Source organism: Palaemon carinicauda, chromosome 21 (assembly GCF_036898095.1).
Source record: "Palaemon carinicauda isolate YSFRI2023 chromosome 21, ASM3689809v2, whole genome shotgun sequence".
Lineage (NCBI taxonomy): Eukaryota > Metazoa > Arthropoda > Malacostraca > Decapoda > Palaemonidae > Palaemon > Palaemon carinicauda.
This window is the reverse complement of record NC_090745.1, coordinates 73790267-73803822: the sequence shown is the minus strand read 5'-3', so window position 1 is coordinate 73803822 and position 13556 is coordinate 73790267. Positions and strand designations below refer to the sequence as shown.

The 13556-nt window shown below is 39.4% G+C and overlaps 1 protein-coding gene across 1 annotated transcript in view; it reads left to right on the top strand.

Moving 5' to 3' along the window:
• The window catches only part of LOC137614967 (golgin subfamily A member 6-like protein 22), a 30056-nt gene extending 17293 nt beyond the window's left edge, over positions 1–12763 (top strand). Inside the window, exons 2-6 of the mRNA XM_068344612.1 lie at positions 9492–9699; positions 10648–10785; positions 10941–11078; positions 11180–11198; positions 12694–12763. Coding sequence (XP_068200713.1) covers positions 9492–9699; positions 10648–10785; positions 10941–11078; positions 11180–11198; positions 12694–12763 — 573 coding nt within the window. The remainder of the gene's footprint in view (positions 1–9491; positions 9700–10647; positions 10786–10940; positions 11079–11179; positions 11199–12693) is intronic.
• The last annotated feature ends 793 nt before the right edge of the window (positions 12764–13556 follow it).

Genomic DNA, 13556 nt, shown 5'->3' with positions numbered 1-13556 from the left:
TGTTTCTTTATCAGGGGATAAATGCAGAACAAACAAGACTGACTTATTCTAGTATGCTGTGTCCCTTGGAGAAGAATCCAAAGGACTGAAATAGTGAAACAGGAAAATTAGAACAGAAAATGGCTTGTAATTAGCAGCCACCTGAATTACCAGACATTGAGAGATAGACAGGATATGCTAAGTGGATTCTAGCATTCCAGATCTCAAGGGAATAATTCAAAAGATGGACTCAGCAGAGGGAACAGGTCAAACTGGTTCTGGTCTGCAATGTTCCTTGATAAAGATTCACCTCTACTGTTTCTTTATCAGGGGATAAATGCAGAAGAAACAAGTTTGACTTATTCTAGTATGCTGTGTCCCTTGGAGAAGAATCCAAAGGACTGAAATAGTGAAACAGGAAAATTAGAACAGAAAATGGCTTGTAATTGGCAGACACCTGAATTACCAGACATTGAGAGATAGACAGGATATTCTAAGTGGATTCTAGCATTCCAGATCTCAAGGGAATAATTTAAAAGAGGAATTCAGCAGTGGGAACAGGTCAAACTGGTTCTGGTCTGCAATGTTCCTTGATAAAAATTCACCTCTACTGTTTCTTTATCAGGGGATAAATGCAGAACAAACAAGTCTGACCTATTCTAGTATGCTGTGTCCCTTGGAGAAGAATCCAAAGGACTGAAATAGTGAAACAGGAAAATTAGAACAGAAAATGGCTTATAATTAGCAGCCACCTGAATTACCAGACATTGAGAGATACCCAGGATATGGTAAGTGGATTCTAGCATTCCAGATCTCAAGGGAATAATTTAAAAGATGGATTCAGCAGTGGGAACAGGTCAAACTGGTTCCTGTCTGCAATGTTCCTTGATAAAGATTCACCTGTACTGTTTCTTTATCAGGGGATAAATGCAGAACAAACAAGTTTGACTTATTCTAGTATGCTGTGTCCCTTGGAGAAGAATCCAAAGGACTGGAATAGTGAAACAGGAAAATTAGAACAGAAAATGGCTTGTAATTGGCAGACACCTGAATTACCAGACATTGAGAGATAGACAGGATATGCTAAGTGGATTCTAGCATTCCAGATCTCAATGGAATAATTTAAAAGATGGATTCAGCAGAGGGAACAGGTCAAACTGGTTCTGGTCTGCAATGTTCCTTGATAAAGATTCACCTGTACTGTTTCTTTATCAGGGGATAAATGCAAAACTAACAAGTCTGACTTATTCTAGTATGCTGTGTCCCTTGGAGAAGAATCCAAAGGACTGAAATAGTGAAACAGGAAAATTAGAACAGAAAATGGCTTGTAATTAGCAGCCACCTGAATTACCAGACATTGAGAGATAGACAGGATATGCTAAGTGGATTCTAGCATTCCAGATCTCAAGGGAATAATTTAAAAGATGGACTCAGCAAAGGGAACAGGTCAAACTAGTTCTGGTCTGCAATGTTCCTTGATAAAGATTCACCTGTACTGTTTCTTTATCAGGGGATAAATGCAGAAGAAACAAGTCTGACTTATTCTAGTATGCTGTGTCCCTTGGAGAAGAATCCAAAGGACTGAAATAGTGAAACAGGAAAATTAGAACAGAAAATGGCTTGTAATTAGCAGACACCTGAATTACCAGACATTGAGAGATAGACAGGATATGCTAAGTGGATTCTAGCATTCCAGATCTCAAGGGAATAATTTAAAAGATGGCTCAGCAGAGGGAACAGGTCAAACTGGTTCTGGTCTGCAATGTTCCATGATAAAGATTCACCTGTACTGTTTCTTTATCAGGGGATAAATGCAGAACAAACAAGTCTGACTTATTCTAGTATGCTGTGTCCCTTGGAGAAGAATCCAAAGGACTGAAATGGTGAAACAGGAAAATTAGAACAGAAAATGGCTTGTAATTAGCAGCCACCTGAATTACCAGACATTGAGAGATAGACAGGATAAGCTAAGTGGATTCTAGCATTCCAGATCTCAAGGGAATAATTTAAAAGATGGACTCAGCAGAGGGAACAGGTCAAACTGGTTCTGGTCTGCAATGTTCCATGATAAAGATTCACCTGTACTGTTTCTTTATCAGGGGATAAATGCAGAACAAACAAGTCTGACTTATTCTAGTATGCTGTGTCCCTTGGAGAAGAATCCAAAGGACTGGAATAGTGAAACAGGAAAATTAGAACAGAAAATGGCTTGTAATTAGCAGCCACCTGAATTACCAGACATTGAGAGATAGACAGGATATTCTAAGTGGATTCTAACATTCCAGATCTCAAGGGAATAATTTAAAAGATGGATTCAGCAGAGGGAACAGGTCAAACTGGTTCTGGTCTGCAATGTTCCATGATAAAGATTCACCTGTACTGTTTCTTTATCAGGGGATAAATGCAGAACAAATAAGTCTGACTTATTCTAGTATGCTGTGTCCCTTGGAGAAGAATCCAAAGGACTGGAATAGTGAAACAGGAAAATTAGAACAGAAAATGGCTTGTAATTAGCAGCCACCTGAATTACCAGACATTGAGAGATAGACAGGATATTGCTAAGTGGATTCTAGCATTCCAGATCTCAAGGGAATAATTTAAAAGATGGACTCAGCAGAGGGAACAGGTCAAACTGGTTCTGGTCTGCAATGTTCCTTGATAAAGATTCACCTGTACTGTTTCTTTATCAGGGGATAAATGCAGAACAAACAAGTCTGACTTATTCTAGTATGCTGTGTCCCTTGGAGAAGAATCCAAAGGACTGGAATAGTGAAACAGAAAATTAGAACAGAAAATGGCTTGTAATTGGCAGCCACTGAATTACCAGACATTGAGAGATAGACAGGATATGCTAAGTGGATTCTAGCATTCTAGATCTCAAGGGAATAATTTAAAAGATGGACTCAGCAGAGGGAACAGGTCAAACTGGTTCTGGTCTGCAATGTTCCTTGATAAAGATTCACTGTACTGTTTCTTTATCAGGGGATAAATGCAGAACAAACAAGTCTGACTTATTCTAGTATGCTGTGTCCCTTGGAGAAGAATCCAAAGGACTAAATAGTGAAACAGGAAAATTAGAACAGAAAATGGCTTGTAATTAGCAGCCACCTGAATTACCAGACATTGAGAGATAGACAGGATATGCTAAGTGGATTCTAGCATTCCAGATCTCAAGGGAATAATTTAAAAGATGGACTCAGCAGAGGGAACAGGTCAAACTGGTTCTGGTCTGCAATGTTCCTTGATAAAGATTCACCTGTACTGTTTCTTTATCAGGGGATAAATGCAGAAGAAACAAGTCTGACTTATTCTAGTATGCTGTGTCCCTTGGAGAAGAATCCAAAGGACTGAAATAGTGAAAACAGGAAAATTAGAACAGAAAATGGCTTGTAATTGGCAGCCACCTGAATTACCAGACATTGAGAGATAGACAGGATATTCTAAGAGGATTCTAGCATTCCAGATCTCAAGGGAATAATTTAAAAGATGGATTCAGCAGAGGAACAGGTCAAACTGGTTCTGGTCTGCAATGTTCCTTGATAAAGATTCACCTGTACTGTTTCTTTATCAGGGGATAAATGCAGAACAAACAAGTCTGACTTATTCTAGTATGCTGTGTCCCTTGGAGAAGAATCCAAAGGACTGGAAATAGTGAAACAGGAAAATTAGAACAGAAAATGGCTTATAATTAGCAGTCACCTGAATTACCAGACATTGAGAGATAGACAGGATATGTAAGTGGATTCTAGCATTCCAGATCTCAAGGGAATAATTTAAAAGATGGATTCAGCAGAGGGAACAGGTCAAACTGGTTCCTGTCTGCAATGTTCCTTGATAAAGATTCACCTGTACTGTTTCTTTATCAGGGGATAAATGCAGAACAAACAAGTCTGACTTATTCTAGTATGCTGTGTCCCTTGGAGAAGAATCCAAAGGACTGGAATATTGAAACAGGAAAATTAGAACAGAAAATGGCTTGTAATTGGCAGACACCTGAATTACCAGACATTGAGAGATAGACAGGATATGCTAAGTGGATTCTAGCATTCCAGATCTCAATGGAATAATTTAAAAGATGGATTCAGCAGAGGGAACAATTCAAACTGGTTCTGGTCTGCAATGTTCCTTGATAAAGATTCACCTGTACTGTTTCTTTATCAGGGGATAAATGCAGAACTAACAAGTCTGACTTACTCTAGTATGCTGTGTCCCTTGGAGTAGAATCCAAAGGACTGAAATAGTGAAACAGGAAAATTAGAACAGAAAATGGCTTGTAATTAGCAGCCACCTGAATTACCAGACATTGAGAGATAGACAGGATATGCTAAGTGGATTCTAGCATTCCAGATCTCAAGGGAATAATTTAAAAGATGGACTCAGCAAAGGGAACAGGTCAAACTAGTTCTGGTCTGCAATGTTCCTTGATAAAGATTCACCTGTACTGTTTTTTATCAGGGGATAAATGCAGAAGAAACAAGTCTGACTTATTCTAGTATGCTGTGTCCCTTGGAGAAGAATCCAAAGGACTGAAATAGTGAAATAGGAAAATTAGAACAGAAAATGGCTTGTAATTAGCAGACACCTGAATTACCAGACATTGAGAGATAGACAGGATATGCTAAGTGGATTCTAGCATTCCAGATCTCAAGGGAATAATTTAAAAGATGGGCTCAGCAGAGGGAACAGGTCAAACTGGTTCTGGTCTGCAATGTTCCATGATAAAGATTCACCTGTACTGTTTCTTTATCAGGGGATAAATGCAGAACAAACAAGTGTGACTATTCTAGTATGCTGTGTCCCTTGGAGAAGAATCCAAAGGACTGAAATGGTGAAACAGGAAAATTAGAACAGAAAATGGCTTGTAATTAGCAGCCACCTGAATTACCAGACATTGAGGAGATAGACAGGATATGCTAAGTGGATTCTAGCATTCCAGATCTCAAGGGAATAATTTAAAAGATGGACTCAGCAGAGGGAACAGGTCAAACTGGTTCTGGTCTGCAATGTTCCTTGATAAAGATTCACCTGTACTGTTTCTTTATCAGGGGATAAATGCAGAACAAATAAGTCTGACTTATTCTAGTATGCTGTGTCCCTTGGAGAAGAATCCAAAGGACTGGAATAGTGAAACAGGAAAATTGAAACAGAAAAGGGCTTGTAATTGGCAGCCACCTGAATTACCAGACATTGAGAGATAGACAGGATATTCTAAGTGGATTCTAACATTCCAGATCTCAAGGGAATAATTTAAAAGATGGATTCAGCAGAGGGAACAGGTCAAACTGGTTCTGGTCTGCAATGTTCCTTGATAAAGATTCACCTGTACTGTTTCTTTATCAGGGGATAAATGCAGAACAAACAAGTCTGACTTATTCTAGTATGCTGTGTCCCTTGGAGAAGAATCCAAAGGACTGGAATAGTGAAACAGGAAAATTAGAACAGAAAATGGCTTGTAATTAGCAGCCACCTGAATTACCAGACATTGAGAGATAGACAGGATATGCTAAGTGGATTCTAGCATTCCAGATCTCAAGGGAATAATTTAAAAGATGGACTCAGCAGAGGGAACAGGTCAAACTGGTTCTGGTCTGCAATGTTCCTTGATAAAGATTCACCTGTACTGTTTCTTTATCAGGGGATAAATGCAGAACAAACAAGTCTGACTTATTCTAGTATGCTGTGTCCCTTGGAGAAGAATCCAAAGGACTGGAATAGTGAAACAGGAAAATTAGAACAGAAAATGGCTTGTAATTGGCAGCCACCTGAATTACCAGACATTGAGAGATAGACAGGATATGCTAAGTGGATTCTAGCATTCCAGATCTCAAGGGAATAATTTAAAAGATGGACTCAGCAGAGGGAACAGGTCAAACTGGTTCTGGTCTGCAATGTTCCTTGATAAAGATTCAAACTGTACTGTTTCTTTATCAGGGGATAAATGCAGAACAAACAAGTCTGACTTATTCTAGTATGCTGTGTCCCTTGGAGAAGAATCCAAAGGACTTAAATATGAAACAGGAAAATTAGAACAGAAAATGGCTTGTAATTAACAGCCACCTGAATTACCAGACATTGAGAGATAGACAGGATATGCTAAGTGGATTCTAGCATTCCAGATCTCAAGGGAATAATTTAAAAGATGGACTCAGCAGAGGGAACAGGTCAAACTGGTTCTGGTCTGCAATGTTCCTTGATAAAGATTCACCTGTACTGTTTCTTTATCAGGGGATAAATGCAGAAACAACAAGTCTGACTTATTCTAGTATGCTGTGTCCCTTGGAGAAGAATCCAAAGGACTGAAATAGTGAAACAGGAAAATTAGAACAGAAAATGGCTTGTAATTAGCAGCCACCTGAATTACCAGACATTGAGAGATAGACAGGATATCTAAGAGGATTCTAGCATTCCAGATCTCAAGGGAATAATTTAAAAGATGGATTCAGCAGAGGGAACAGGTCAAACTGGTTCTGGTCTGCAATGTTCCTTGATAAAGATTCACCTGTACTGTTTCTTTATCAGGGGATAAATGCAGAACAAACAAGTCTGACTTATTCTAGTATGCTGTGTCCCTTGGAGAAGAATCCAAAGGACTGGAATAGTGAAACAGGAAAATTAGAACAGAAAATGGCTTGTAATTGGCAGACACCTGAATTACCAGACATTGAGAGATAGACAGGATATGCTAAGTGGATTCTAGCATTCCAGATCTCAAGGGAATAATTTAAAAGATGGATTCAGCAGAGGGAACAGGTCAAACTGGTTCTGGTCTGCAATGTTCCTTGATAAAGATTCACCTGTACTGTTTCTTTATCAGGGGATAAATGCAGAACAAACAAGTCTGACTTATTCTAGTATGCTGTGTCCCTTGGAGAAGAATCCAAAGGACTGGAATAGTGAAACAGGAAAATTAGAACAGAAAATGGCTTGTAATTGGCAGACACCTGAATTACCAGACATTGAGAGATAGACAGGATATGCTAAGTGGATTCTAGCATTCTAGATCTCAAGGGAATAATTTAAAAGATGGACTCAGCAAAGGGAACAGGTCAAACTGGTTCTGGTCTGCAATGTTCCTTGATAAAGATTCACCTGTACTGTTTCTTTATCAGGGGATAAATGCAGAACAAACAAGTCTGACTTATTCTAGTATGCTGTGTCCCTTGGAGAAGAATCCAAAGGACTTAAATAGTGAAACAGGAAAATTAGAACAGAAAATGGCTTGTAATTAGCAGCCACCTGAATTACCAGACATTGAGAGATAGACAGGATATGCTAAGTGGATTCTAGCATTCCAGATCTCAATGGAATAATTCAAAAGATGGACTCAGCAGAGGGAACAGGTCAAACTGGTTCTGGTCTGCAATGTTCCTTGATAAAGATTCACCTCTACTGTTTCTTTATCATTGGATAAATGCAGAAGAAACAAGTTTGACTTATTCTAGTATGCTGTGTCCCTTGGAGAAGAATCCAAAGGACTGGAATAGTGAAACAGGAAAATTAGAACAGAAAATGGCTTGTAATTGGCAGACACCTGAATTACCAGACATTGAGAGATAGACAGGATATGCTAAGTGGATTCTAGCATTCCAGATCTCAAGGGAATAATTTAAAAGATGGATTCAGCAGAGGGAACAGGTCAAACTGGTTCTGGTCTGCAATGTTTCTTGATAAAAATTCACCTCTACTGTTTCTTTATCAGGGGATAAATGCAGAACAAACAAGTCTGACCTATTCTAGTATGCTGTGTCCCTTGGAGAAGAATCCAAAGGACTGAAATAGTGAAACAGGAAAATTAGAACAGAAAATGGCTTGTAATTAGCAGCCACCTGAATTACCAGACATTGTGAGATAGACAGGATATGCCAAGTGGATTCCAGCCTTCCAGATCTCAAGTTAATAATCTACAATATGGAGTCAACAGAGGGAACAGGTCAAACTAGTTCTGATCTACAATGTTCCTTGATAAAGATTCACTTGTACTGTTTCTTTATCAGTGGACAGATACAAAAAAGCAAGTCTGACTACTTCTAGTATGCTGTGTCCCTTGGAGAAGAATTCATAGTACTGGAATGGAGGAACAGGAAGATTGGACAGAAAATGGCTTGAGATTGGCAGCCACCTGAATTACCAGCCATTGACAGATACACAGGATATGCCAAGTGGATTCCAGCATTCCAGATCTCAATGGAATAATTTAAAATATGGACTCAGCAGAAGGGAACAGGTCAAACTGGTTCTGGTCTACAATGTTCCTTGATAAAGATTCACTTGTACTGTTTCTTTATCAGGTGGACAGATACAGAACAAGCAAGTCTGACTACTTCTAGTATGCTGTGTCCCTTGGAGAAGAATTCATAGGACTGGAATAGTGGAACAGGAAATTAGAACAGAAAATGGCTTGAGATTGCAAGCCACTGAATTACCACATTGAGAGATAGACAGGATATGCCAAGTGGATTCCAGCTTCCAGATCTCAAGAATAATCTACAATATGGAGTAGCAGAGGGAACAGGTCAAACTGGTTCTGGTCTGCAATGTTCCTTGATAAAGATTCACTTGTACTGTTTCTTTATCAGGGGAACAGATACAGAACAAGCAAGTTTGACTACTTCTAGTATGCTGTGTCCCTTGGAGAAGAATTCATAGTACTGGAATAGTGGAACAGGAAGATTGGAACAGAAAATGGCTTGAGATTGGCAGCCACCTGAATTACCAGACATTGAGAGATAGACAGGATATGCCAAGTGGATTCTAGCTTCCAGATCTGGAGTGAATTATCTAAAAGATGGACTCAGCAGAGGGAACAGGTCAAACTGGTTCTGGTCTGCAATGTTCCTTGATAAAGATTCACTTGTACTGTTTCTTTATCAGGTGGACAGATACAGAACAAGCAAGTCTGACTACTTCTAGTATTTTGTATCCCTTTGAGAAGAATTCATAGTACAGGAATAATGTAACAGGAGGATTGGAACAGAAAATGGCTTGAGATTGACAGCCACCTGAATTACCATACATTGAGAGATAGACAGGATATGCCAAGTGGATTCCAGCCTTCCAGATCTCAAAGAAATAATCTACAATATGGAGTCAGCAGAGGGAACAGGTCAAATTGGTTCTGATCTACAATGTTCCTTGATAAAGATTCACTTCTACTGTTTCTTTATCAGGTGGACAGATACAGAACAAGCAAGTCTGACTACTTCTAGTATGCGGTTGGAGAAGATTTCTTAGTACTGGAATAGAGGAACAGGAAGACTGGAGCAGTAAATAGCTTGAGAGAGCAGCCACATCAATTACCAATCATTGAGAGATCCACATGATATGCAAAGTGGATTCCAGCATTCGAGATCTCAAAGAAATAATCTACAATATGGAGTCAGCAGAGGGAACAGGTCAAACTGGTTCTCGTCTGCAATGTTCCTTAATAAAGATTCACTTGTACTGTTTCTTTATCAAGTGGACAAATGCAGAAAAAACAGGTCTGACAAATTCTAGTATGCTGTGTCCCATAGAGAAGAATTAATGGTACTGGAATAACGGAACCAGAAGATTGGAACAAAAAATGGCTTAAGATTGGCAGCCACCTGAATTACCAGCCATTGAGAGATACACATGATATGCCAAGTGGATTCCAGCCTTCCAGATCTCAAGGGAATAATTTAAAAGATGGACTCAGCAAAGGGAACAGGTCAAACTGGTTCTGTTTTACAATGTTCCTTGGTAAAGATTCACTTGTACTGTTCCCTTATCAGGTGGACAGATACAGAACGAGCAAGTCTTACTACTTCTAGTTTGTTGTGTCCCTTGGAGAAGAATTCATAGTACTGGAATATTGGAACAAGAAGATTGGAACAAAAAATGGCTTGAGATTTGCAGCCACCTGAATTACCAGCCATTGAGAGATAGACAGGATACACCAAGTGGATTCCAGCCTTCCAGATCTCAAGGTAATAATGTAAAATATGGAGTTAGCAGAGGGAACAGGTCAAACTGGTTCTGGTCTGCAATGTTCCTTGATAAAGATTCACTTGTACTGTTTCTTTATCAGGTGGACAGATACGGAACAAGCAAGTCTGACTACTTCTAGTATGCTGTGTCTCTTGTAGAAGAATTCATAGTACTGGAATAGTGGAACAGAAAATTTCTTGAGATTAGCATCGCCTATGAATTACCAGGCATTGAGATAGGCAGGATATGCCAAGTGGATTCCAGCCTTCCAGATATCTCAAGGTAATAATCTACAATATGGAGTCAGCAGAGGGAACAGGTCAAACAGGTTCTGATCTACATTTATTGATAAAGATTCAATTGTACTGTTTCTTTATTAGGTGGACAGATACAGAACAAACAAGTCTGACTACTTCTAGTATGCTGTGTCCCTTGGAGAAGAATTCATAGTACTGGAATAGAGGAACCGGAAGATTGGAGCAGAAAAAGCTTGATATTGGCTGCCACCTGAATTACCAGCCCTTGAGAAATATGCCAAGAGGATTCCAGCATTCCAGATCTCAAGGTAATAATCTACAATATGGAGTCAGCAGAGGAAGCAGGTCAAACTGGTTCTGGTCTGCAATGTTCCTGGATAAAGATTACCTGTACTGTTTCTTTATCATGAGATAAATGCAGAACAAACAAGTCTTACTACTTCTAATATGCCGTGTCCCTTAGAGAAGATTCACAGAACTGGAATAGTGGAACAGGAAGATTGGAACAAAAAGTGGCTTGAGATTAGCAGCCACCTGAATTACCAGACATTGAGAGATAGCGAGGATATACCAAGTGGATTCCAGCCTTCCAAATCTCAAGGTAATAATCTAAAATATGGAGTCAGCAGAGGAAGCAGGTCAAACTGGTTCTGGTCTGCAATGTTCCTGGATAAAGATTACCTGTACTGTTTCTTTATCATGAGATAAATGCAGAACAAACAAGTCTTACTACTTCTAATATGCCGTGTCCCTTAGAGAAGATTCACAGAACTGGAATAGTGGAACAGGAAGATTGGAACAAAAACTGGCTTGAGATTGGCAGCCACCTGAATTACCAGCCATCGAGAGATAGACAGGATATGCCAGGTGGATTCCAGAATTCCAGATATCAAGGTACTAACCTACAATATGGAGTCAGCAGAGTGAACAGGTCAAACTTGTTCTGGTCTGCAATGTTCCTTGATAAAGATTCACTTGTACTGTTTCTTTATCAGGTGGACAGATACAGAACAAGTAAGTCTAACTACTTCTAGTATGTTGTGTCCCTTGGAGAAGATTTTATAGTACTGAAATAGTGTAACAGGAAGATTGAAACAGAAAATGGCTTGAGATTGGCATCCTACCTGAATTACCATACATTGAGAGATAGACGGGATATACCAAGTGAATTCAAGCATTCCAGATCTCAAGGTAATAATCTACAATATGGAGTCAGCAGAGGGAACAGGGCAAATTGGTTCTGATCTACAATGTTCCTTGATAAAGATTCGCTTGGACTGTTTCTTTATCAGGTGGACAGATACAGAAAAAGCATGTCCGACTACTTCTAGTATGTTGTGTCATTTGGAGAAGAATTAACAGTACTGGAATAGTGTAACAGGAAGATTGGAACAGAAAATGGCTTGAGATTGGAAGCCACCTGAATTCCATATATTGAGAGATAGACTGGATATACCAAGTGGATTCCAGCCTTCCAGATCTCAAGGTAAAAATCTAAAATATGGAGTCAGCAGAGTGAACAGGTCAAACTGGTTCTGGTCTGCAATGTTCCTTGATAAAGATTCACCTGAACTGTTTCTTTATCAGGTGGACAGATACAGAACGAGCAAGTCTGACTACTTCTAGTATGTTCTGTCCCTTGGAGAAAATTTCATAGTACTGAAACTACTTCTAGTATGTTGTGTCCCTTGGAGAAGATTTCATAGTACTGAAATAGTGTAACAGGAAGATTGGAACAGAAAATGGCTTGAGATTGGCATCCACCTGAATTACCATACATTGAGAGATAGACAGGATATACCAAGTGGATTCCAGCATTCCAAATCTCAAGGTAATAATCTACAATATGGAGTCAGCAGAGGGAGCATGTCAAACTGGTTCTGGTGTGCAATGCTCCTTGATAAAGATTCACTTGTACTGCTTCTTTATCAGGTGGACAGATACAGAACGAGCAAGTCTGACTACTTCTAGTATGTTGAGTCCCTTGGAAGAAGAATTCATAGTATTAAAATAATGGAAAAGAAAACTTAAGAATGGCAGTGCCTATGAATTACCAGACATTGAGAGATAAGACAGGATAAGCCAAGATAATTCCAGCCTTCCAGATCTCAAGGTAATAATCTACAATATGGAGTCAGCAGAGGGAACAGGGCATATTGGTTCTGATCTACTACGTTCCTTGATAAAGATTCGCTTGGACTGTTTCTTTATCAGGTGGACAGATACAGAACAAGCCAGTCTGACTACTTCTAGTATGTTGTTTCTCTTGTAGAAGAATTCATAGTACTGGAATAGAGGAACAGGAAGATTGGAACAGAAAATAGCTTGAGATTGGCAGCCACCTGAATTACCAGCCATTGAGAGATACACAGGATATGCCAAGAGGATTCCAGCATTCCAGATCTCAAGGAATAATCTAAAAGATGGACTCAGCAGAAGGAACAGGTCAAACTGGATCTGGTTTGGAATGTTCCTTGATAAATATTCACTTGTACTGTTTCTTTATCAGGTGGACAGATACACAACAAGCAAGTCTGACTACTTCTAGTATGTTGTGTCCTTTAGAGAAGAATTCATAGTTCTGGAATAGTGGAACAGCAAGATTGGAACAGAAAATGTTTTGAGATTGGCAGCCACCTGAAATACCAGACATTGAGAGATAGACAGGATATACCAAGTGGATTCCAGCCTTCCAGATCTCAAGGTAATAATCTAAAATATGGAGTCAGCAGAGGGAACAGGTCAAACTGGTTCTGGTCTGCAATGTTCCTTGATAAAGATTCACTTGTACTGTTTCTTTATCAGGTGGACAGATATAGAACAAGCAAGTCTGACTACTTCTAGTATGCTGTGTCCCTTGGAGAAGAATTATAGTACTGGAATAGTGGAAGAGGAAGATTGGAACAGAAAATGGCTTGAGATTGGCAGCTACCCTGAATTACCAGACATTGAGAGATAGACAGGATATACCAAGTGGATTCTAGCATTCCAGATCTCAAGGTAATAATCTAAAATATGGAGTCAGCAGAGGGAACAGGTCAAACTGGTTCTGGTCTGCAATGTTCCTTGATAAAGATTACCTGTACTGTTTCTTTATCAGGGGATAAATGCAGAACAAATAAGTCTTACTACTTTTAGTATGCTGTGACCCTTGGAGAAGAATTCATAGAGCTGGAATAGTGGAACAGGAAGATTGGAACAAAAAATGGCTTGAGATTAGCAGTCACCTGAATTACCAGCCATCGAGAGAGAGAGAGACAGGATATGGCAAGTGGATTCCAGCATTCCACATATCAAGGTAATAATCTACAATATGGAGTCAACAGAGAGAACAGGTCAAACTCGTCCTGGTCTGCAATCTTCTTCTTCTTC